The 24,809-nt window shown below is 39.1% G+C and overlaps 1 protein-coding gene across 1 annotated transcript in view; it reads left to right on the top strand.

Annotated features, from left to right (window-relative positions):
• The first annotated feature begins 15,290 nt into the window (after window positions 1–15,290).
• The window catches only part of NECAB1 (N-terminal EF-hand calcium binding protein 1), a 155,258-nt gene continuing 145,739 nt past the window's right edge, over window positions 15,291–24,809 (top strand). The window contains exon 1 of the mRNA XM_089898590.1: window positions 15,291–15,340. Coding sequence (XP_089754716.1) covers window positions 15,291–15,340 — 50 coding nt within the window. The remainder of the gene's footprint in view (window positions 15,341–24,809) is intronic.

Genomic DNA, 24,809 nt, shown 5'->3' with positions numbered 1-24,809 from the left:
TTTTTATGGATGAGTAATATTCCATTGTATCTATGTGCCACATCTACTTTATCCACTCATCCAATGATGGACACTTAGGTTGTTTCCAACTCCTGGCTATTGTAAATAGAGCTGCAATGAACATTTTGGTACATGACTCTTTTTGAATTATGGTTTTCTCAGGGTATATGCCCAGTAGTGGGATTGCTGGGTCATATGGTAGTTCTATTTGTAGTTTTTGAAGGAACCTCCATACTGTTCTCCATAGTGGCTGAACCAATTCACTTTCCCACCAGGAGTGAAAGAGTGTTCCCTTTTCTCCACACCCTCTCCAGCATTTATTGTTTCTAGATTTTTTGATGATGGCCATTCTGACTGGTGTGAGATGATACCTCATTGTGGTTTTGATTTGCATTTCTCTATGATTAATGATGTTGAACATTCTTTCATGTGTTCATTGGCAGTCTGTATATCTTCTTTGGAGAAATGTCTATTTATGTCTTCTGCCCATTTTTGTATTGGGTTCTTTGTTTTTTTGTTATTGAGTTGCATGAGCTGCTTGTAACTTTTGGAGATTAATCCTTTGTCACTTGCTTCATTTGCAAATATTTCCTTCCATTCTGAGGGTTGTCTTCTGGTCTTGTTTATGGTTTCCTTTGTTGTGCAAAAGCTTTGAAGTTTCATTAGGTCCCATTTGTTTATTTTTGTTTTTATTTCCATTTCTCTAGGAGGTGGGTCAAAAAGGATCTTGCTGTGATTTATGTCATAGAGTGTTCTGCCTATGTTTTCCTCTAAGAGTTTGATAGTGTCTGGCCTTACATTTAGGCCTTTAATCCACTTTAAGCTTATTTTTGTGTATGGTTTTAGGGAGTGTTCTAATCTCATACTTTTACATGTACCTGTCCAATTTTCCCAGTACCACTTATTGAAGAGGCTGTCCTTTCTCCACTGCACATTCCTGCCTCCTTTATCAAAGATAAGGTGACCATATGTGTGTGGGTTTATCTCTGGGCTTTCTATCCTGTTCCATTGATCTATCTTTCTGTTTTTGTGCCAGTACCATAGTGTCTTGATTACTCTAGCTTTATAGTATAGTCTGAAGTCAGGGAGCCTAATTTCTCCAGCTCCATTTTTCGTTCTCAAGATTGCTTTGGCTATTCGGGGTCTTTTGTGTTTCCATACAAATTGTGAAAATTTTTTGTTCTAGTTGTATGAAAAATGTCAGTGGTAGTTTGATAGAGATTGCATTGAATCTGTAGATTGCTTTGGGTAGTAGAGTCTTTTTCACAATGTTGATTCTTCCAATCCAAGAATATGGTATATCTCTCCACCTATTTGTATCATCTTTAATTTCTTTCATCAGTGTCTTATAATTTCCTACTTACAGGTCTTTTGTTTCCTTAGGTCGGTTTATTCCTAGATATTTTATTCTTTTCGTTGTAATGGTAAATGGGAGTGTTTTCTTGATTTCAATTTCAGATTTTTCATCATTAGTGTATAGGAATGCCAGAGATTTCTGTGCATTAATTTTGTATCCTGCTACTTTATGAAATTCATTGATTAGCTATAGTAGTTTTCTGGTAACATCTTTAGGATTCTCTAAGTATAGTATCATGTGATCTGCAAACAGTGACAGCTTTACTTCTTCTTTTCCGATTTGGATTCCTTTTATTTCCTTTTCTTCTCTGATTGCTGTGGCTAAAACTTCCAAAACTATGTTGAATAATAGTGGTGAGAGTGGAAATGCTTTCAGTTTTTCACCATTGGGGATATGCCGGCTGTGGGTTTGTCATATATGGCCTTTATTATGTTGAGGAAAGTTCCCTCTATGCCTACTTTCTGGAGGGTTTTTATGATAAATGGGTGTTGAATTTTGTTGAAAGCTTTCTCTGCATCTATTGAGATGACCATATGGTGTTTCTCCTTCAATTTTTTAATATGGTATATCACATTGATTGATTTGCATATATTGAAGAATCCTTGTATTCCTGGAATAATCCCCACTTGATCAGGGTGTGTGACCCTTTTAATGTGCTGTTGGATTTTGTTTACTAGTATTTTGTTGAGTATATTTGCATCTATGTTCATCAGTGATATTGGCCTGCAGTTTTCTTTCTTTGTGACATCCTTGTCTGGTTTTGGTATCAGGGTGATGGTGGCCTTGTAGAATGAGTTTGGGAGTGTTCCTCCCTCTGCTATATTTCGGAAGAGTTTGAGAAGGATAGGTGTTAGCTCTTCCCTAAATGTTTGATAGAATTTGCCTGTGAAGCCATCTGGTCCTGGAGTTTTGTTTGTTGGAAGATTTTTCATTCCAGTTTCAATTTCAGTGCTTGTGATTGGTCTGTTTATATTTTCTATTTCTTCCTGATTCAGTCTTAGCAGGTTGTGCATTTCTAAGAATTTGTCCATTTCTTCCAGGTTGCCCATTTTATTGCCATATAGTTGCTGTAGTAATCTCTCATGATCTTTTGTATTTCTGCAGTGTCAGTTGTTACTTCTCCTTTTTCATTTGTAATTCTATTGATTTGAGTCTTCTCCCTTTTTTTCTTGGTAAGTCTGGCTAATGGTTTATCAGTTTTGTTTATCTTCTCAAAGAATCAGCTTTTAGTTTTATTGACCTTTGCTATCATTTTCTTTATTTCTTTTTCATTTATTTCTGATCTGATATTTATGATTTCTTTCCTTCTGCTAACTTTGGGTTTTTTTTTTTGTTCTTCTTTCTCTAATTGCTTGAGGTGCAAGTTTAGGTTATTTATTTGAGATGTTTCCTGTTACTTAAGGTAGGATTGTATTGCTATAAACTTCTCTCTTAGAACTGCTTTTGCTGCATCCCATAGGTTTTGGGTCGTCGTGTCTCCATTGTCGTTTGTTTCTAGCTATTTTTTGATTTCCTCTTTGATTTCTTCAGTGATCACTTCGTTATTAGGCAGTGTTTTGTTCAGCCTGCATGTGTTTGTATTTTTTACAGATCTTTTCCTGTAATTGATACCTAGTCTCATAGCGCTGTGGTCAGAAAAGATACTTGATATAATTTCAATTTTCTTAAACTTACCAAGGCTTGATTTGTGACCCAAGATATGATCTATCCTGGAGAATGTTCCATGAGCACTTGAGAAAATTGTGTATTCTGTTGTTTTTGGATGGAATGTCCTATAAGTATCAATTAAGTCCATCATGTTTAATGTATCATTTAAAGCTTGTGTTTCCTTATTTATTTTCGTTTTGGATGATCTGTCCATGGGTGAACGTGGGGTGTTAAAGTTCCCTACTATGAATGTGTTACTGTCGATTTCCCCTTTTATGGCTGTTAGTATTTGCCTTATGTATTGAGGTGCTCCTATGTTGGGTGCATAAATATTTACAATTGTTATATCTTCTTCTTGGATGGATCCCTTTATCATTATGTAGTGTCCTCATTTGTCTCTTGTAAGAGTCTTTATTTTAAAGTCTATTTTGTCTGATATGAGAATTGCTACTCCAGCTTTCTTTTGGTTTCCATTTGCATGGAATATCTTTTTCCATTCCCTTATTTTCAGTCTCTATGTGTCTCTAGGTCAGATGTGGGTCTATTTTAGACAGCATATATATGGGTCTTGTTTTTGTATCCATTCAGCCAGTCAGTGTCATTTGGTGGGAGCATTTAATCCATTTACATTTATGGTAGTTATCGATATGTATATTCCTTTTTCCATTTTCTCAATTGTTTTGGATTTGTTATTGTAGGTCTTTTCCTTCTCTTGTGTTTTTTCCTAGAGAAGATCCTTTAGCATTTGTTGTAAAGCTGGTTTGGTGGTGCTGAACTCTCTCAGCTGTCTATAAAGGTGTTAATTTCTCCATCAAGTCTGAATGAGATCCTTCTGGGTAGGGTAATCTTGATTGTAGGTTTTTCTCCTTCATCACTTTAAATATGTCCTGCTACTCCCTTCTGGCTTGCAGAGTTTCTGCTGAAAGATAAGCTGTTAACCTTATGGGGATTCCCTTGTGTGCTATTTGTTGTTTTTCCCTTGCTGCTTTTAGTATGTTTTCTTTGTATTTAATTTTTGATATTTTGATTAACATGTGTCTTGGTGTGTTTCTCCTTGGGTTTATCCTTTATGGGATTCTCTGTGCTTTCTGGACTTGATTAACTATTTCCTTTCCCATATTAGGGAAGTTTTCAACTATAATCTCTTCAAATATTTTCTCAGTCCCTTTCTTTTTCTCTTCTTTTTCTGGAACTGCTATAATTCGAATGTTGGTGCATTTAATTTTGTCCCAGAGGTCTCTGAGACTGTCCTCAGTTCTTTTCATTCTTTTTTTCTTTATTCTGCTCTGCAGTAGTTATTTCCACTATTTTATCTTCCAGGTCACTTCTCCGTTCTTCTGCCTCAGTTATGCTGCTACTGATCCCTTCTAGAGTATTTTTAATTTCATTTATTGTGTTGTTCATCGTTGCTTGTTTCATCTTTAGTTCTTCTAGGTCCTTGTTAAATGTTTCTTGCATTTTCTCTATTCTATTTCTAAAATTTTGGATCATCTTTACTATCATTATTCTGAATTCTTTTTCAGGTAGACTGCCTATTTCATCTTCATTTGTTAGGTCTGGTGTGTTTTTAACTTGCTCCTTTATCTGCTGTGTGTTTTTTTGTCTTATCATTTTGCTTATCTTACTGTGTTTGGGGTCTCCTTTTTGCAGGCTGCAGGTTCGTAGTTCCCATTGATTTTGGTGTCTGTCCCTAGTGGCTAAAGTTTGTTCAGTGGGTTGTGTAGGCTTCCTGGTGGAGGGAACTAGTGCCTGTATTCTGGCGGATGAGTCTGATCTTCTCTTTCTGGTGGGCAGTTCCACGTCTGGTCGTGTGTTTTGGGGTGTCTGTGGACTTATGATTTTAGGCAGCCTCTCTGCTAATGGGTGGTGTTGTGTTCCTTTCTTGCTAGTTGTTTGGCATAGGGTGTGCAGCACTGTAGCTTGCTGGTTGTTGAGTGCAGCTGGGTGTTGGTGTTGAGATAGAGATCTCTGGGAGATTTTTGCCACTTGATATTATGTGGAGCTGGGAGGTCTCTTGTGGACCAGTGTCCTGAAGTTGGCTCTCCCACCTCAGAGGCACAGCACTGACTCCTGGCTGCAGCACCATGAGCCTTTCATCCACACGGCTCAGAATAAAATGGAGAGAAAGTAGAAGGAAAGAAAGAAAGAGGATAAAATAAAATAAAATAATAAAATAAAGTTATTTAGATAAAAAATAATTATTAAGAAAAAAAAATTTTTAAGTAAAAAAATAATCAAAGAAAACAAAAAAAAAACGGACACATAGAACCCTAGGACAAATGGTGAAAGCAAAGCTATACAGACAAATTCTCACAGAGAAGCATACATACACATACACACTTACAAAAAGAGGAAAAGGGGAAAAAATAATAAATCTTGCTCTCAAAGTTCACCTCCTCAATTTGGGACAATTCGTTGTCTATTCAGGTATTCCACAGATGCAGGTACATCAAGTTGATTGTGGAGATTTAATCCGCTGCTCCTGAGGCTGCTGGGAGAGATTTCCCTTTCTCTTTGTTCGCACAGCTCCTGGTTCTCAGCTTTGGATTTGGCCCCGCCTCTGCGTGTAGGTCGCCTGAGGGCATTTGTTTTTTGCTCTGACAGGACGGGGTTAAAGGAGCCGCTGATTCGCGGGCTCTGGCTCACTCAGGCCGGGGGAAGGGAGGGGTACGGAGTGCTGGGTGAGCCTGTGGTGGCAGAGGACGGCATGACGTTGCACCAGCCTGAGGCACACCGTGCGTCCTCCCCGGGAAGTTGTCCCTGGATCCTGGGACCCTGGCAGTGGCGGGCTGCACAGACTCCTGGCAGAGGCGGTGTGGATAGTGACCTGTGCTCGCACACAGGCTTGTTGGTGGCGGCAGCAGCAGCCTTAGCGTCTCATGCCCGTCTCTGTGGTCCGCGCTGTTAGCCGTGGCTTGCGCCCATCTCTGGAGCTTCTTTAAACAGCACTCTTATTCCCCTCTCCTTGCGCACCACCAAACAAAGAGGCCAGAAAGTCTCTTGCCTCTTCGGCAGGTCCAGACTTTTCCCTGGACTCCCTCCCGGCTAGCTGTGGCGCACTAGCCCCCTTCAGGCTGTGTTCACGCCACCAACCCCAGTCCTCTCCCTGCGCTCCGACCGAAGCCCGAGCCTCAGCTCCCAGCCCCGCACGCCCCGGCAGGTGAGCAGACAAGCTTCTTGGCTGGTGAGTGCCGGTTGGCACCGATCCTCTGTGCGGGAATCTCTCTGCTTTGCCCTCCGCACCCCTGTTGTGCTCTCCTCCATGGCTTCAAAGCTTCCGCCCTCCGCCACCCGCAGTCTCCGCCCGCGAAGCGACTTCCTAGTGTGTGGAAATATTTCCTGCTTCACAGCACCCTCCCACTGGTGCGGGTCCCGTCCCTATCCTTTTGTCTCTGTTTTTCATTTTTTTATTTTGCCCTACCCAGGTACGTGGGGAGTTTCTTGCCTTTTGGGAGGTCTGAGGGCTTCTGCCAGCGTTCAGTAGGTGTTCTGTAGGAGTTGTTCCACATGTAGATGTATTTCTGATATATCTGTGGGGAGGAAGGTGATCTCCGCATCTTACTCTTCCGCCATCTTCCCCCTCTCTCCTGTCCCATCTTATTTACCCATTCATCTGTTAATGGACACTTAGGTTGCTTCTGTATCTTAGAAATTGTAAGTAATGCTGCTATGAACATTGAGCTGCATGTATCTTCCTGAATTAGTGTTTTTGTTTTTTTCAGATGTATAAATAGGAGTGGAATTGCTGCATCATATGGTTATTCTCTCTTTTTCATTAAGCATCTTTATTGGAATACAATTGCTTTACAATGGTGTGTTAGTTTCTGCTTTATAACAAAGTGAATCAGCTATACATGTACGTATATACCCATATCTCCTCCCCCTTGCGACTTCTTCCCATCTTCCCAATCCCACCCCCTCAGCTGGTCGAAAAGCAGCGAACTGATCTCCCTGTGCAATGTGGCTGTTTCCCACTAGCTATCTATATTATATTTCTCAGTGTATGTATGTCGATGCCAGTCTCTCCCTTCGTCCCAGTTTACCCTTCCCCATCCCTATGCCCTCAAGTCCATTATCTACATCCACATCTTTATTCCTGTCCTGCCATTAGGTTTTTCAGAAACTTTTTTTTTTTGGATTCCATATATATGTGTTAGCATACAATATTTATTCTTCTGTTTCTGACTTACTTCACTCTGTTTGACAGACTCTAGGCCCATCCACCTCACTACAAATAACTCAATTTCATTTCTTCTTATGGCTGAGTAATATTCCATTGTATATATGTGCCACATCTTCTTTATCCATCCGTCAATGGAAACTTAGGATGCTTACTCGTCCTGGCTATTGTAAACAGAGCTGCAATGAACATTGTGGTAATGACTATTTTTGAATGATGGTTTGCCCAGTAGTGGGATTGCTGTGTCATATGGTAGTTCTATTTTTAGTTTTCTGAGGAACCTCCATACTGTTCACCATAGTGGCTGTATCAATTTATATTACCACTAACAATGCATGAGGATTCCCTTTTCTCCACACCCTCTCCAGCACTGATTGTTTGTAGATTTTTGTTGATGGGCATTCTGACTGGGGTGAGGTGATACCTCATTGTAGTTTTGATTTGCATTTCTCTAACGATTAGTGACGTTGAGCATCCTTTCATGTGTTTGTTGGCAATCTGTATGTCTTCTTTGGAGAAACGTCTATTTAGGTCTTCTGCCCATTGTTAGATTACATTGTTGTTGTGGTTTTTTTTTTTTTCTGAGCTGCATAAGCTGATTGTAAATTTTGGAGATTAATTCTCTGTCAGTTGTGCTTCCTTGGCAAATATTTTCTCCCATTCTGAGGGTTGTCTTTTCATCTTATTTTTGGATACCTTTGCTGTGCAAAAGCTTTGAAGTTTCATTAGGTCCCATTTGTTTATTTTCGTTTCCATTTCCATTTCTCTAGGAGGTGGGTCAAAAAGGATCTTGCTGTGATTTATGTCATAGAGTGTTCTGCCTATGTTTTTCTCTAAGAGTTTGATAGTTTCTGGCCTTACATTTAGGTCTTTAATCCATTTTGAGCTTATTTTTGTGTATGGTGTTAGGGAGTATTCTAATTTCATCTTTTACATGTACCTGTCCAGTTTTCCCAGCACCACTTATTGAAGAGGCTGTCTTTTCTCCATTGTATATTCTTGCCTCCTTTATCAAACATAAGTTGACCATATGTGCATGGGTTTATCTCTGGGCTTTCTGTCCTGTTCCATTGATCTATATTTCTGTTTTTGTGACAGTACCATACCGTCTTGATTACTGTAGATTTGTAGTATAGGCTGAAGTCAGGGAGCCTGATTCCTCCTGCTCCATTTTTCTTTCTCATGATTGCTTTGGCTATTCGGGGTCTTTTGTGTTTCCATTGTAATTCTGAAATTTTTTGCTCTAGTTCTGTGAAAATTACCATTGGTAGTTTGATAGGGATAGCACTAAATCTGTAGATTGCTTTGGGTATTATGGTCATTTTCACAATGTTGATTCTTCCAATCCAAGAACATGGTATGTCTCTCCATCTGTTTCTATCATCTTTAATTACTTTCATTAGTGTCTTATCGTTTTTTGCATACAGGTCTTTTGTATCCTTAGATAGCTTTATTCCTATGTATTTTATTCTTTTTGTTGCAATGATAAAAGGGGCTGATTCCTTAATGTCTCTTTCAAATTTTTCATCATTAGTATATATGAATACAAGAGATTTCTGTGCATTAATTTTGTATCCTGCTACTTTACCAAATCCATTGATTAGCTCTAGTAATTTCTAGTCGCATCATTAGGATTCTCTATTTATAGTATCATGTCATCTGCAAACAGTGACAGCTTTACTTCTTTTCCAATTTGGATTCCATTTATTTCTTTCTCTTCTCTGATTGCTGTCACTAAAACTTCCCATACTATGCTGAATAACAGTGGTAAGAGTGGAGGTCCTCTTCCTGATCTTAGAGGAAATGGTTTCAGTTTTTCACCACTGAGAATGATGTTGGCTGTGGATTTGTCATATATGGCCTTTATTATGTTGAGGTAAGTTCCCTCGATGCCTACTTTCTGGAGGGTTTTTATAATAAATGGGTGTTGAATTTTGTCGAAAGCTTTTTCTGCAGCTATTGAGATGCTCATTTGGTTTTATTCCTTCAATTTGTTAATACGATGTATCACATTGATTGATTTGCCTATATTGAAGTATCCTTGCATTCCTGGGATAAAACACACTTGATAATGTTGTATGGTCCTTTTAATAGGCTATTGGAGTCTGTTTGCTAGTATTTTGTTGAGGATTTTTGCATCTATGTTCATCAGTGATATTGGCCTGTAGTTTTCTTTCTTTGTGACATCTTTGTCTGGTTTTGTTGTCAGGGTAATTGTGGACTTGTAGAATGAGTTTGGGAGTGTTCCTCCCTCTGCTATATTTTGGAAGAGTTTGAGAAGGGTAGTTGTTAACTCTTCTCTAAATGTTTGACAGAATTCTCCTGTGAAACCACCTGGTCCTGGGCTTTTGTTTGCTCTAAGATTTTTAAACACAGTCTCAACTTCAGTGTTTGTCATTTGTCTGTTTATATTTTCTGTTTCTTCCTGCTTCAGGCTTGGAAGGTTGCAATTTTCTAAGCATTTGTCCATTTTTTCCAGGTTGTCCATTTTATTGCCATATAGTTGCTGTAGTGATCACTCATGGTCCTTTGTACTTCTGGAGTTTCAGTTGTTTCTTCTCCTTTTTCATTTCTAATTCTATTGATTTGAGTCTTCTCCCTTTTTTTCTTGATGAGTCTGTCTAATGGTTTATCAATTTTGTTTATCTTCTCAAAGAACCAGCTTTTAGTTTTATTAATCTTTGTTATTGTTTCCTCATTTCTTTTTCATTTATTTCTCAACTGATCAATATGATTTCTTTCCTTCTGCTAACTTTTGCGGGTTTTTTGTTGTTGTTGTTGTTCTTTCTCTAATTGCTTTAGGTGTAAGGTTAGGTTTTTTTTATTTGAGATGTTTCATGTTTCTTGAGGTAGGATTGTATTGCTGTAAATTCCACTCTTAGAACTGTTTTTGCTGTATCCCATCAGTTTGGGGTCTGTGTGTTTTCATTGTCATTTTTTTCTAGGTTTTTTTTTTTTGATTTCCTCTTTGATTTCTTCAGTGATCTCTTTGTTATTATATAGTGTATTGTTTAGCTTCCATGTGTTTGTATATTTTACAGATTTCCTGTAATTGATATCTATTCTCATAGCACTGTTGTTGGAAAACATACGTGATACAATTTCAATTTTCTTAAATTTACCAAGGCTTGATTTGTGATCTAAGATATGATCTATCCTGGAGAATTTTCTATGAGCACTTGAGAAGAAAATGTATTCTGTTGTTTTGGTATGGAATGTCCTATAAATATCAATTAAGTCCATGTTGTTTAATGTATCATTTAAACCTTGTGTTTCCTTATTTATTTTCAGTTTAGATGATCTGTCCATTGATGAAAGTGGGGTGTTAAAGTCCCCTAATATGATTGTGTTACTGTTGATTTCCCCTTTTATGGCTGTTAGTATTTGCCTTATGTATTGAGGTGCTTCTATGTTGGGTGCATAAATATTTACAATTGTTATATATTCTTCTTGGATTAATCCCTTGATTAGGTAATGTCCCTCTTTGTCTCTTGTGATAGTCTTTATTTTAAAGTCTATTTTGACTTATATGAGAATTGCTATTCCAGCTTTCTTTTCATTTCCATTTACATGTAATATCTATTTCCATCCCAGCTTTCTTTTCATTTCCATTTACATGGAATATCTTTTTCCATCACCTCACTTTCAATCTGTATGTTTCCCTAGGTCTGAAGTGGGTCTCTTTTAGACAGCACATATACAGGCCTTGTTTTTGTATCCATTCAGCCAGTGTATGTCTTTCGGTTGGAATATTTAATCCATTTACATTTAAGGTAGTTATCGATATGTATGTTCCTTTTTCCATTTTCTTAATTGCTTTGGGTTTGTTATTATAGGTCTTTTCCTTCTCTTGTGTTTCCTGCCTAGAGAAGTTCCTTTAGCATTTGTTGTGAAGCTTGTTTGGTGGTGCTGAAATCTCTTAGCTTTTGCTTTTCTGTGAAGGTTTTAATTTCTCTTTCGAATCTGAATGAGGTCCTTGCAGGGTAGAGTAATCTTGGTTGTAGGTTTTTTCCCTTTCATCACTTTAAATATGTCCTGCCACTCCCTTCTGGCTTGCAGAGTTTCTGCTGAAAGATCAGCTGCTAACCTTTTGGGGATTCCCTTGTATGTTATTCATTGTTTTTCCCTTGCTGCCTTTAATATTTTTTCTTTGTATTTAAGTTTTGATATTTTGATTAACATGTCTTGGCGTATTTCTCCTTGGATTTCTCCTGTATGGGAGTTTCTCTGCTTCCTGGATTTGACTATTTCCTTTCCCATATTAGGGAACTTTTCAACTATAATCTCTTCAAATATTCTCTCAGTCCATTTCTTTTTCTCCTCTTCTTCTGGAACCCTATAATTTGAATGTTTGTGCCTTTAATGTTGTCCAAGAGTTCTCTTAGACTGTCCTCTATTCTTTTCATTCTTTATTCTTTATTATGCTCTGCAGTAGTTATTTCCATTATTTTATCTTCCAGGGCACTTAACTGTTCTTTTACCTCATTTATTCTGCTATTGATTCCTTCTAGAGAATTTTTAATTTCATTTATTGTGTTTTTCATCCTTGTTTAGTTGCTCTTTAGTTCTTCTAGTTTCTTGTTAAATGTTTCTTGTATTTTCTCCATTCTACTTACAAGATTTTGGATTATCTGTACTATCACTTCTCTGAATTCTTTTTCAGGTAGATGGCCTATTTCCTCTTCATTTGTTTGGTATGGTGGGTTTTTAACCTTGCTCCTTCATCTGCTGTGTGTTTCTCTGTCTTCTTATTTTGCTTAACTTACTCTGTTTGTTTTCTCCTTTTTGCAGGCTACAGGTTCGTAGTTCCCATTGTGTTTGTTCTGCCCCCAGTGGCTATTATTGGTTCAGTGGGTTATGTAGGCTTCCTGGTGGAGGGCATTGGTGCCTGTGTTCCGGTGGATAAGGCTGGATCTTGGCTTTCTGGTGGGCAAGACCACATCCAGTGGTGTGTTTTGGCATGTCTGTGACCTTATTATGATTTTAGGCAGCTTCTCTGCTAATGGGTAGTTTTGTGTTCCTGTCTTGCTAGTTGTTTGGCATACGTTGTACAGCACTGTAGCTTGCTGGTCATTGAGTGGAGCTGGGGCTTAGCATTGAGTTGGAGATCTTTCACCATTTGATATTACATGGAGCAAGGATGTCTCTGGTGGACCAATGTCCTGAACTCTGCTTTCCCAGCTCAGAGGCACAGGCCTGACACCTGGCTGGAGTATCAGGACTGTGTCAGCCACACATCTCAGAAGAAAAGGGAGAAAAAAAGAAATAATTTAAAAAATAAAATAAGGTAAAGTTATTAAAATAAAAAATAGTCTTAAAAACAAAAAAGTAATAAAAAAAATGGACAGGCAGAACCCTAGGACAAATGGTAAAAGCAAGACAAAAATCACACAAAGAAGCATACACATACACACTCACAGAAAGAGAAAAAGGAAAAAAATATATACATATGTATACATAGGAAAAACAGGAAGAGAGCAACCAATTCAGTAAACAAATCTACCAATGATAATAAACTCTAAATACTAAACTAAAGTAAACATAAAACCAAGAACAGATTAGAGGCAGAAAGCAAATCTCAAGTGTACATTTGCTCCCAAAGTCCACTGCCACAATTTTGGGATGATTCATTTTCCATTCAGGTATTCCAGAGATGCAGGGTACATCAAGTTGATCGTGGGGTTAATCCGCTGCTCCTGAGGCTGCTGGGAATGATTTCCCTTTCTCTTCTTTGTTCTCACAGCTCCTGGGGTTCAGCTTTGGATTTGGCCCCGCCTCCGTGTGTAGTCGCCTGAGGGCATCTGTCAAAGTAGCAGCTGATTAGGGGCCTCTGCCTCAATCAGGCCAGGCGGAGGGAAGGGTACGGAATGTGGAGGGAACCTGCGGCGGCAGAGGGCAACGTGATGTTACAACAGCCTGAGGCACACTGTGTGTTCTTCTGGGGAAGCTGTCCCTGGATCATGAGACCCTGGTAGTGGCAGGCTGCACAGGCTCCTGGGAGGGGAGGTGTGGATAGTGACCTGTGCTTGCACACAGGCTTGTTGTTGGCTGCAGCAGCAGCCTTCGTATTTTGTGTCCATCTCTGGTGTCTGCACTGATAGCCGCAGCTTGCGCCCACCTCTGGAGCTCTTTTATGCGGTGCTCTGAATCCCCTCTCCTCAAGACCCCCGAAACGATGGTCTCTTGCCTCTTATGCCGTTCCTGACATTTTCCCAGACTCCCTCCTGGTTAGTTGTGGTGCACTAGCCCCCTTCAGGCTGTGTTCACACAGCCAACCCCAGTCCTCTCCCTGGGATCTGACCTCCGAAGCACAAGCCTCAGCTCCCAGCCCTCACCCACCCCTGCTGGTGGACAGACAAGCCTCTCGGGCTGGTGAGTGCTGGTTGGCACTGGTCCTCTGTGTGGGAATCTCTCCGCTTTGCCCTCTGCACCCCTATTGCTGCGCTCTCCTCTCTGCCTCCGAAGCTTCCCCCCTGCCACTCCCCTCTCTGCATGTAGGGGCTTCCTAGTGTGTGGAAACTTTTCCTCCTTCACAGTTCCCTCTCAGAGGTGCAGGTACTGTCCCTATTCTTTTGTCTCTGTTTTTTCTTTTGCCCTACCCATGTACGAGGGGAGTTTCTTGCCTTTTGGGAAGTCTGAGGTCTTCTGCCAGCATTCAGTAGGTGTTGTGTAGGAGTTGTTCCACATGTAGATGTGTTTCTGATATATTTGTGGGGAGGAAAGTGATCTCCACGTCTTAATCCTCTGCCATCTTGAAGTTGTCTCCCACATGGTTGTTCTATTTTTCACTTTCTGAGAAACTTCCATACTGTTTTCCACCGTGGCTGCAACAATTTATATTCCCACCAACAGTGTTCTGTTTTCTCCACATCCTTGCCAGTGGTTGTTATTTGTGGTCTTTTTGATGAAAGCCGTTCTGACAGGAGTCAGGTAATATCTCATGATTATTTTGATTTGCATTTACCTGATAATTAGCAACGTTGAGTGTGTTTTCATGTGCCTGTTGGATGTCTACATTTCGTCTTTGGAAAAATGTCTATTCAGTTCTTCTCCCATTTTTTAATTGGGTTGTTTATTTTTTTGATGTTGAGTTGTGTGAGCTGTTTATATATGTTGGACGTTAATTGTTTATTGGTCATATCACTTGCAAATGTTTTCTCAAGTAGGGCTACTTCTGACTCACTGTTGGGTGGAACTGAGTTCTGGGGTGAGTGTTTGTGGGGTTGAGGGTCCCATGTGTACTGTTGACCTGCTGGCTGGTGGGGTGGTTCCTGCTAGCTGTGGGGTCCATGGTGTCTCATAGCTGTTGTTTGCCTGCTGTTGAGTGAGGGTGGGTCTCTAGTTGACTGGCTGAGTGGTCCAAGTTGTCCTAGGGCAGGTATTGGCCTGCTGGTAGGCAGGGTTGCGGTTCTTGGGTCCAGGGGCTACTGCCAGCTCACTGATTGGTGGACCAGGTCCTGGGGTCTTGGCTACAGGGCCGTGGGGGTCTAGGAGCTGGAGTTGATCCTTTGGTGGGCAGGACCAGTTTCATACAAGGCTGGCTGCAGGGTCCTGGGTTTCCCAAAGCTGGTGTTGGCTCACTGGTGTGTGGGGTTGAATCATGGGTAGCTGGCTGAGGTGCCTAAGGTATCCCAAAGTTGGTATTGGCCTGATGATTGTCCTGGCTGTGGTCCAGATGGTCCTGGTGCTGGTGCCTGCACACTGGTTTGTGAGGCTGATCCTGGAGATAGTGCCAGCCCACTGGTGGGTGAGGAGGGGTCTCAGTGGCTGGCTGTGTCGCTCCAGGTGCCCTGGGGATAGTGCCAGTGAACTAGTATGAGGGGACAGGTTCTGGGCCCTCTGGTGGACTGGACTGGGCTCCAGGGTGGCTGAGGGCTCAGGGGATCTTAAGGCAGCTAACCTGCTCTGGGTGGGGCTGTGTCCCCACCTAGCTATCTGCTTGGCCTGAGGCATCCCAGTACTGGCGCCCACAGGCTGGTCAGTGGGGCCAGATCCCAGTGCTAATAGGCTAGATGGAGGATTCCAAAAGGGCACTTGCCAGCCTCAGTGTCCTCATTGTAGAATGAGCTCCCCAAAATGACTTTGGCCAGTGTCTATATACCCAGGATGAGCTCCGGTTTCCTCTTGTCTCTCCAGAGGCTGTCCAAGAGCAGCAGGTGGGTTTGTCCCAGTTTTCTTTCAAATTACTGCTTCTGTCCTGGGTCCCAGGACATGTGAGATTTTTGTGTGCCCCTTTTAAGAGTGTAGTTCCTATTTCACAGCCTTCTGACTCTCCTGAAAATAAGCCCCATTAGCGTTCAAAGCCAAGTGTTCTTGGGGGTTCATCTTTCTGGTGCAAAGTTCCCAGTATGGGGAGCTCTTTGTGAGGCTGACTCCTTGTTCCTTGAGGAGAACTTCTGCAATTGTAATTCTCCTCCCATTTGTGGTTCACTTACTCAGGGATTGGGTCTTGACTATATTGTGTCTCCACCCCTCATATCCATCTTCTTGTAGTTCCTTCTTTACATCTTTAGTTATAGAAAATCTTTTCTAGTCTTAGTCTTTCTCATCAATAGTAGCTCTGCAAATAGTTGTAATTTTGGTGTGCACATGGTGGAGGTGAGCTCAAGGTCTTCTTAAGCCTCCACCTTTGGCCACTTATCCTTAGAATAATTTAGATTATTACTCAGATTTGTTATTTTATGGTAGAATACTCAAAAAACAAGTTAAAATTTCCCTGTATTATTCATTTTTAATAAAGCTTTTAACAAAACAGCCATAGTTGATCATTGCATGTAGTAATAATTTCCATCTTTGTAATAAAATTATTTTCTTTTGTGTTTGGACTCTCCAAAGCAGAAAGAGAAGAGACTAGAATAGTCTAGAATTGATTTAATATGCCAAAATTATACAAGGAAAAAGGGAATTCAATGTGACCTGTAAAACAAAGTAGTTGCTAATTCACTTCAAATCATTTAAATTTTCTCTTATGGATGTCAGAAAGGAACAGAGAGAGGAAGATAGAAATGGAGATGTGGAAGGGAGAAACTAGACGGTTTAAAAGAAAGGTAAGTAAGGTAAGAAAGGGGTAGGATAAGCAATGCCCCTTGATATTCATTTCAATAACTTAAATATGTCTTTGTGCACAAAGCAGCACATTTCCCCAAAGCACGTCATAAATTAATGGAAAATAGGAAGAAGATTTAAGCTTGAAGAAATCTGGCACAATGTCAAAGATGACGGGGGAACTGGCAGCCTGGAGCAGATAGTGAATCCTGGAGAGAAGGGAAAATGAATCATGTAAAGATCATTTGTCATAAATACAGAGAGCTGATAAATATGTAATACATGATACAGAAACACCATAAAAATCGCAATGTATGCTTTATTGGACAGCTCAGAGGAAAGAGCACTGGATTAGGAAACAGGAGATCTTGGGTTTTGTTACTTTGTCTATATCTTATTAGTGGCGTTCAAGTCTCTTTTTTCCATTGAAATCATTAAATTATTATTTAGTTTTTAATTGTGTTTATTTCTTTCCTTCCCCAGTACACAGGATCCAGTGTCTCCTTCATTACATTTAGTTAAAATGAATGAATATACTTTTGTTGTTGTTGTTTATAGTTTTACTGCTGGGGAAGGAGTGTTCTGAGAGAAATGTATCCGTTAAAGTCTCTGCTGGATACCTTACTTGCATCGTGGAGAAATATCTGATTTCACCTTAAATGAATGTTTGTCAGGAAGAATACAAGCTAACATTTGTCAAATTCCTACTTTTTGCAAAGCACTGTTTTAAATGTTTTATACTTTTACCTCCTTTTAAATTACCACCACTTATCAAGGCCCTGAAAAGTTCAATGTGACCTTCAAAAGTTCAAGGGTCACATAGCTTGTAAAGGATGGATCAGGGAATCAAACCAGAACTTCGTACTTTCAAAATTAAAATTTTCTCATAATAACATGCTTTCCCACTCATCTCTCACTTAACCATTTTAAACAGAAAAAACTAAGGCTGTGAATGATTGACTAATTTTCCTAAGCCATGCTCTTTCATTCATAGCACGTCACTGATACTTCCTAGAGTATTTTTTAAAGATTTTTGGGGAGGGGATAGAAGATTAAAAACCATACTTGGTTTTATTATTTATTTATTTTTTTTTTAAGTTTTAATTTTATTTATTTTTGGCTGTGTTGGGTCTTCATCGCTGCGCACAGGCTTTCTCTAGTTGTGGCGAGCAGGGGTTACTCTTCTTTGCAGTGCGCATGCTTCTTGCAGTGGCTTCTCTTGCTGCAGAGCACAGGCTCTAGGCACACAGGCTCAGTAGTTGTGGTGCACAGGCTTAGTTGCTCCGCAGCATGTGAGATTTCCTGGACCAGGGATTGAACCTGTGTTCCCTGCATTGGCAGGCAGATACTTATCTACTGCACCACCAGGGAAGTCCCTGATTTTATTTTTTAAATTGCATCTATAAAGAAAGCTATTAGGAAACTAGTATCATTCAACCCAACTGAAACAAAGATCACAGTTTTTTCTAATGATGTGTGTATTTAATATATTATTTCTTTGCCTGTTCAAATTTGCAATTATCCTAAAATATAATACCATTTGAAGCTGAGAAAAACAGTTATACATGGATTATTATTTGCACAAAAATGTTCCCAAGGAATTAATCTCCCCTGAAGCCAAACTCCCACAGCAAAATGCTTAAAGAAGGAATCTCAGAGAGTGCTATGAAGGCATATGCTCTGTGAATACACCTGCTGAAGTTCATTTTGTGGTATCATCAAGTCAAGGATGCTAACTCAGATAGACCATTACAGTCTATATTGTACCTGTCCCAGCTTCTTTCACTTATTATCTCCATTGGCGCTTTCTCTGCTGTTTCTACTGCCTCACCTAGAAACAGGATCTTATGATATAGCTGAGCTGTAGCACAAAAACATGGAAACAGCTCCCTGGGAATAATGGCTAGAAGGATGGTACTTATAATTAAATTGGAATCACCTGTGTTGTTTCTAAGAGGGTAAGGCACTTAGGTCTTTGTTGTGAGGTGTATACCAAAGTATCTGTGTGTGTATGTTTATTATTTAAAGTAATAGTAGCATCTGATATCTATTGAGTTCTTACTCTTTGCCTGACCCTGTCAAATGTTTCAAGATTTATCTCCTTTAATTCTCAGAACAACCTGTAGGGCTAAATTTATCATTATCTTCACTTTACAGTTGAGTAAACTGAGCCTCAGAGCAGTTAAGTAACTTGGCTAAGATCATGCAGCTACAATGTGTAAGAGTTCGATTCAAACCTAATCAGTCTGATTCAGGAGAGTTTACTATTAGTCACCTACTGGTGGATCTCAACATTGTCTGCCTATTAGAATTACCCTGGGAGCTTTTAAAAAAATTACTAGGCCAAGGCTGTACCCAAGACCAAATAAATAAGAACCGGTGGCAGGGCTTTGGCATCAGTATTTTTAAAGCTTTCTAGGTGATACTAATGTGCAGCCAAGGGTGAGAATCACTGCACAATGACCCATTGCCGTTCCTGATATGCCCCTCCCTTCTGGGAGGCACCTCTATTTGAGATATTTATAGAACACTGAGAATGATACCAATAAGTTAAGAATTTTACTACCCATGTGCTCAAGAATTTACTAACCTAGGAGGGAGATAATACATGCATTACATTTACCAGCTAAATAACAATATAAGGCAGTACCAAGTGGGTTGATTTGGAGAAAAATGCTAAGAACCTAGGATTTCAATGAAAGGTCTTGAGGGTTCTCAAAGTACCAAACTAGTTTTGTGTATATTTATATGCCATTTCTAGGTGGCTAAGTAGTTGGAGATGGTTCCTGGTTTTAAAGATTCTCAATAGGGTCAGTATGCACAAAAGGCTAAGAACGACAGTTGACGGTTCAGAAGAGTGAAAGTCAAAGATTGGCTGGAGTGGTCAAAAACAGCATTGTAAAGAAGACGGAACACACGCAGGGCATTGCAGGGCCTAACATAATGATATGAGAGGAAGGAAGTTGTCTTTCCAGGTCCAGGGAAGAGAAGGAAAAACTAATGGAAGTAGGAATATGTCTGCTAGTAGAAGAGTATTATGAGAGAAGTTAGGCTTTGGGAGAATTTTTAAATTAAGCATCAAGGATGATTTTTTTTCTTCCTTATAGATCTCGAACTAATTAATAGCTTCCATTTATGAGTAAAAATTTCAGAATTCTAAGAAGATGCCATCAGTCAGTCCAAAGGGGTTTCTACAAATCCCTTTATTTTCTGTTCAAGATAGCATTAACAATCAGGTTTCACCCTGACTGGCTCTTCAGATTTCTACGATGGTGAGGTCTCTGTTGAAGCTGTTTTTATGCCCAAGGAGAATTGAATACACTCCCCACAATGTCTTCTCTGATCTTAGGAAGCACAGTCAAGGAAAGGTTCACCCACAGGCAAGCTCTGAAAACAGGAACTTCTCTCCCTCAAGGTAAACCAATGTGACTGGCAATGATGACATACAGTTTCACCTTTCTCTTCTTCATTTGAGCTTCTGGCAAATAAACAAGCATGGAAAATTTCCCTGACATAGGAAAAGATATAAAGTCTAAAGAGTATCTCATGCATTTATCCTCTTTCCCTTGTCATAATATCATATAATATTACCTGGAAATAGAAAGACCTAGTCCTTCAAAATGGTGTCATTCTCTCCTAATAATAGGTAATCAGTTCTATATGGTTAAGGGTAAAGGAAATGCTGGTACATGGTAAATGACTAAGAATCCTTCACCCCTTTGGTATGCTAAAGCATAATTATCTAAGTGTCCCTTGGAATGAGAGCTACCACTTTGGGGGATACTAGTTATGTGCCAGGCAAGGGGCTAAAGGCATTATGTATATTAGGTTATTCAGCCTTCACAAACAATCCGTTGAGAAAGTATAATTATTTTTATCCCTAATTTATACATGAGGGAACTCTAGCTTAGAAATCTAAGCAACTTATTTAAGTTCAGTAGCACATCTAGTCAACGGTGGATCCAAGCAAAAACTCACATCTCCCGATTCTCTGCTGCTACAAGATACAGCCTCACAGTACAGATTTAAACCCAGGTTTCAAACATGAGACTATATACTGAGAATGGGATGTCATCTGATAGCAATGAATTGGAGAGGAAATTGCTTGGACTTAAGAGGAGTAGTTAGAGATGAGCGCACTCATGTGGGACTTCTTTATACGTAAAATTACCTTTCAGTTAGTTTGAAGGTAGCCTGTCTTAACAGTTATACTCATTGAGTAGGGCTTTTATAAATAAATTACGGTACGTTCATTTGGTAGAAAACCCCGATAATAAAATAGTGAGACAACACTATATATAATGAGACAACACTATATGTATGGATAAGAAAGATGTCCAAGATACATTGTCATTAACTCAGCAACATATAGAATAACCTGTACAGTATGCTACTTTTTGATTAAAAAAGAAAAAAATATATGCATGAGTTTGTTAGTTAATATAAGAATATTCTTGGAAAGATACACGTGAAACTGGAAATAATATATGCCCTACCAGAAGTGAGCTGTGTGGCTGGGAGTTGAGGTAGGAGGAAGACAGACTTCACTGGAGATGCCATTTTACCTTTTGAATGTTATGTCTTGTATGTATAATTATTACCTGCCTAAACAAACAAGGACGCTGCCTGCATGATGACAAAGACAAAGTTCTCAATGGCAACAAGAATATTTGAAATAAGCTTGCAAAATTGAGTTTTAGAAATCTTAGTAAAATGAGATATTTTATGAGGCAAACCAGTGAAACAGGTTCATGTACTGGCCCTGAAGGGGGATAAGCAGGCCATTGAGGGAATATATTGCTCAGCACATGTATGCAGACTTTTATATGTGATTATGTTTAAATTTGTATGGATTTTCTTTGAGTCTGATTTTTTAAAATATAGGATCACTACCCAGCCATATTTTTGAATGGTTAAATTAATCAGTGGAATGGAAGAGATTATATTGGATATAGGTGATATAAAATGTATGCAAAGTCCAAAATGTTTCTACAAAGTATTTATTTTCCCTCCCCTAACTCACATACAAAATTCAGAACATCATATAATTGCTAATAGTACCTCAGAATGTTGGAATAGATCCCATGTGTCTTGGTTCCACATAATAACCTCCCTCTTTTTTCACTTATAATTAACATTTTGCTTAATTTTTGTAATTTCTGCTCTTTCCAATAACATAAATATATATAAACTCCAAAACAATTGATTTTCCCCTCATGTCCGTATCAAGCACTTGAATGGATTTTGATGAATATACAATATTGATTTTAAGAAAAAAAAAAGAAAAAAGGGAAGAATTCATTTTTCACTAATAAAGCTTTCTCCACTGTATTGAAAAATTTTCTGGAATGTTTCTTCTTGCCTTTCTTATACTGCCTGTCTGATGACAGAGACTGAATTCTCAAAGCAAAGTGATATTTGAAATAAGCCCTCAAGATTGAATTTTAGAAATAGTAGAAAGATCAAGGATTTTATGAGGCATGCTAGGTTCAGAATTATGCTTAATAATGCATTTCATTGCATAAAAAGAAAGGTATAAACATGCTCCAAACCCATCATTTTTCCTACTCTCCAAAGTAACCATTTTATTTCTCTGAATTTTTCTTTTCATTTTTTGAAAAGATTGAAACATTTCTAGTCATATCAAACTTTCTTTTTTTTTTTTTAAACATCTTTATTGGGGTATAATTGCTTTACAATGGTGTGTTAGTTTCTGCTTTATAACAAAGTGAATCAGTTATACATATACATATGTTCCCATATGTCTTCCCTCTTGCGTCTCCCTCCCTCCCACTCTCCCTATCCCACCCCTCCAGGCTGTCACAAAGCACCGAGCTAATATCCCTGTGCCTTGCGGCTGCTTCACCCTAGCTATCTACCTTACTACGTTTGTTAGTGTGTATATGTCCATGACTGTCTCTCGCCCTGTCAAAGCTCACGCTTCCCCCTCCCCATATCCTCAAGTCCATTCTCCAGTAGGTCTGCGTCTTTATTCCTGTCTTACCCCTAGGTTCTTCATGACATTTTTTTTCCCCTTAAATTCCATATATATGTGTTAGCATATGGTATTTGTCTTTTTCTTTCTGACTTACTTCACTCTGTATGACAGACTCTAGGCCTATCCATCTCATTACAAATAGCTCAATTTCATTTCTTTTTAAGGCTGAGTAATACTCCACTGTATATATGTGCCACATCTTCTTTATCCATTCATCCGATGATGGGCGCTTAGGTTGTTTCCATCTCCGGGCTATTGTAAATAGAGCTGCAATGAACATTTTGGTACATGACTCTTTTTGAATTTTGGTTTTCTCAGGGTATATGCCCAGTAGTGGGATTGCTGGGTCATATGGTAATTCTATTTGTAGTTTTTTAAGGAACCTCCATACTGTTCTCCATAGTGGCTGAACCAGTTCACATTCCCACCAGCAGTGCAAGAGTGTTCCCTTTTCTCCACACCCTCTCCAGCATTTATTGTTTCTAGATTTTTTGATGATGGCCATTCTGACTGGTGTGAGATGATATCTCATTGTAGTTTTGATTTGCATTTCTCTAATGATTAATGATGTTGAGCATTCTTTCATGTGTTTGTTGGCATTCTGTATATCTTCTTTGGAGAAATGTCTGTTTAGGTCTTCTGCCCATTTTTGGATTGGGTTGTTTGTTTTTTTGTTATTGAGCTGCATGAGCTGCTTGTAAATTTTGGAGGTTAATCCTTTGTCATTTGCTTCATTTGCAAATATTTTCTCCCATTCTGAGGGTTGTCTTTTGGTCTTGATTATGGTTTCCTTTGCTGTGCAAAAGCTTTGAAGTTTCATTAGGTCCCATTTGTTTATTTTTGTTTTTATTTCCATTTCTCTAGGAGGTGGGTCAGAAAGGATCTTGCTGTGATTTATGCCATGGAGTGTTCTGCCTATGTTTTCCTCTAAGAGTTTGATAGTTTCTGGCCTTACATTTAGGTCTTTAATCCATTTTGAGCTTATTTTTGTGTATGGTGTTAGGGAGTGATCTAATCTCATACTTTTACATGTACCTGTCCAGTTTTCCCAGCACCATTTATTGAAGAGGCTGTCCTTTCTCCACTGTACATTCCTGCCACCTTTATCAAAGATAAGGTGCCCATATGTGCGTGGGTTTATCTCTGGGCTTTCTATCCTGTTCCATTGATCTACCTTTCTGTTTTTGTGCCAGTACCATACTATCTTGATTACTGTAGCTTTGTAGTATAGTCTGAAGTCAGGGAGCATGATTCCTCCAGCTCCTTTTTTCGTTCTCAAGGTTGCTTTGGCTATTCGGGGTCTTTTGTGTTTCCATACAAATTGCGAAATTTTTTGTTCTAGTTCTGTGAAAAATGCCAGTTGTAGTTTGATAGGGATTGCATTGAATCTGTAGATTGCTTTGGGTATTAGAGTCATTTTCACAATGTTGATTCTTCCCATCCAAGAACATGGTATATCTCTCCATCTATTTCTATCATCTTTAATTTCTTTCATCAGTGTCTTATAATTTTCTGCATACAGGTCTTTCGTCTCCTTAGGTAGGTTTATTCCTAGATATTTTATTCTTTGTGTTGCAATGGTAAATGGGAGTGTTTTCTTGATTTCACTTTCAGATTTTTCATCATTAGTATATAGGAATGCCAGAGATTTCTGTGCATTAACTTTGTATCCTGCTACTTTACCAAATTCATTGATTAGCTCTAGTAGTTTTCTGGTAGCATTTTTAGGATTCTCTATGTATAGTATCATGTCATCTGCAAACAGTGACAGCTTTACTTCTTCTTTTCCGATTTGGATTCCTTTTATTTCCTTTTCTTCTCTGATTGCTGTGGCTAAAACTTCCAAAACTATGTTGAATAAGAGTGGTGAGAGTGGGCAACCTTGTCTTGTTCCTGATCTTAGTGGATATGCTTTCAGTTTTTCACCATTGAGGATGATGTTTGCTGTGGGCTTGTCATATATGGCCTTTATTATGTTGAGGAAAGTTCCCTCTATGCCTACTTTCTGCAGGGTTTTTATCATAAATGGGTGTTGAATTTTGTCAAAAGCTTTCTCTGCATCTATTGAGATGATCATATGGTTTTTCTCCTTCAATTTGTTAATATGGTTTATCACATTGATAGATTTGCGTATATTGAAGAATCCTTGCATTCCTGGAATAAACCCCACTTGATCATGGTGTATGATCCTTTTAATGTGCTGTTGGATTCTGTTTGCTAGTATTTTGTTGAGGATTTTTGCATCTATGTTCATCAATGATATTGGCCTGTAGTTTTCTTTCTTTGTGACATCTTTGTCTGGTTTTGGTATCAAGGTGATGGTGGCCTCGTAGAAGGAATTTGGGAGTGTTCCTCCCTCTGCTATATTTCATAAGAGTTTGAGAAGGGTAGGTGTTAGCTCTTCTCTAAACGTTTGATAGAATTCACCTGTGAAGCCATCTGGTCCTGGGCTTTTGTTTGTTGGAAGATTTTTAATCACAGTTTCAATTTCAGTGCTTGTGATTGGTCTGTTCATATTTTCTATTTCTTCCTGATTCAGTCTTGGCATGTTGTGCATTTCTAAGAATTTGTCCATTTCTTCC

The sequence above is a fragment of the Delphinapterus leucas genome, chromosome 17 (assembly GCF_059928025.1).
Source record: "Delphinapterus leucas isolate spDelLeu-1000000601 "Yukka" chromosome 17, BTC_Dleu_Yukka2, whole genome shotgun sequence".
NCBI lineage: Eukaryota > Metazoa > Chordata > Mammalia > Artiodactyla > Monodontidae > Delphinapterus > Delphinapterus leucas.
The sequence above is the reverse complement of the archived record's forward strand: the minus strand, read 5'-3'. Positions and strand labels throughout refer to the sequence as shown.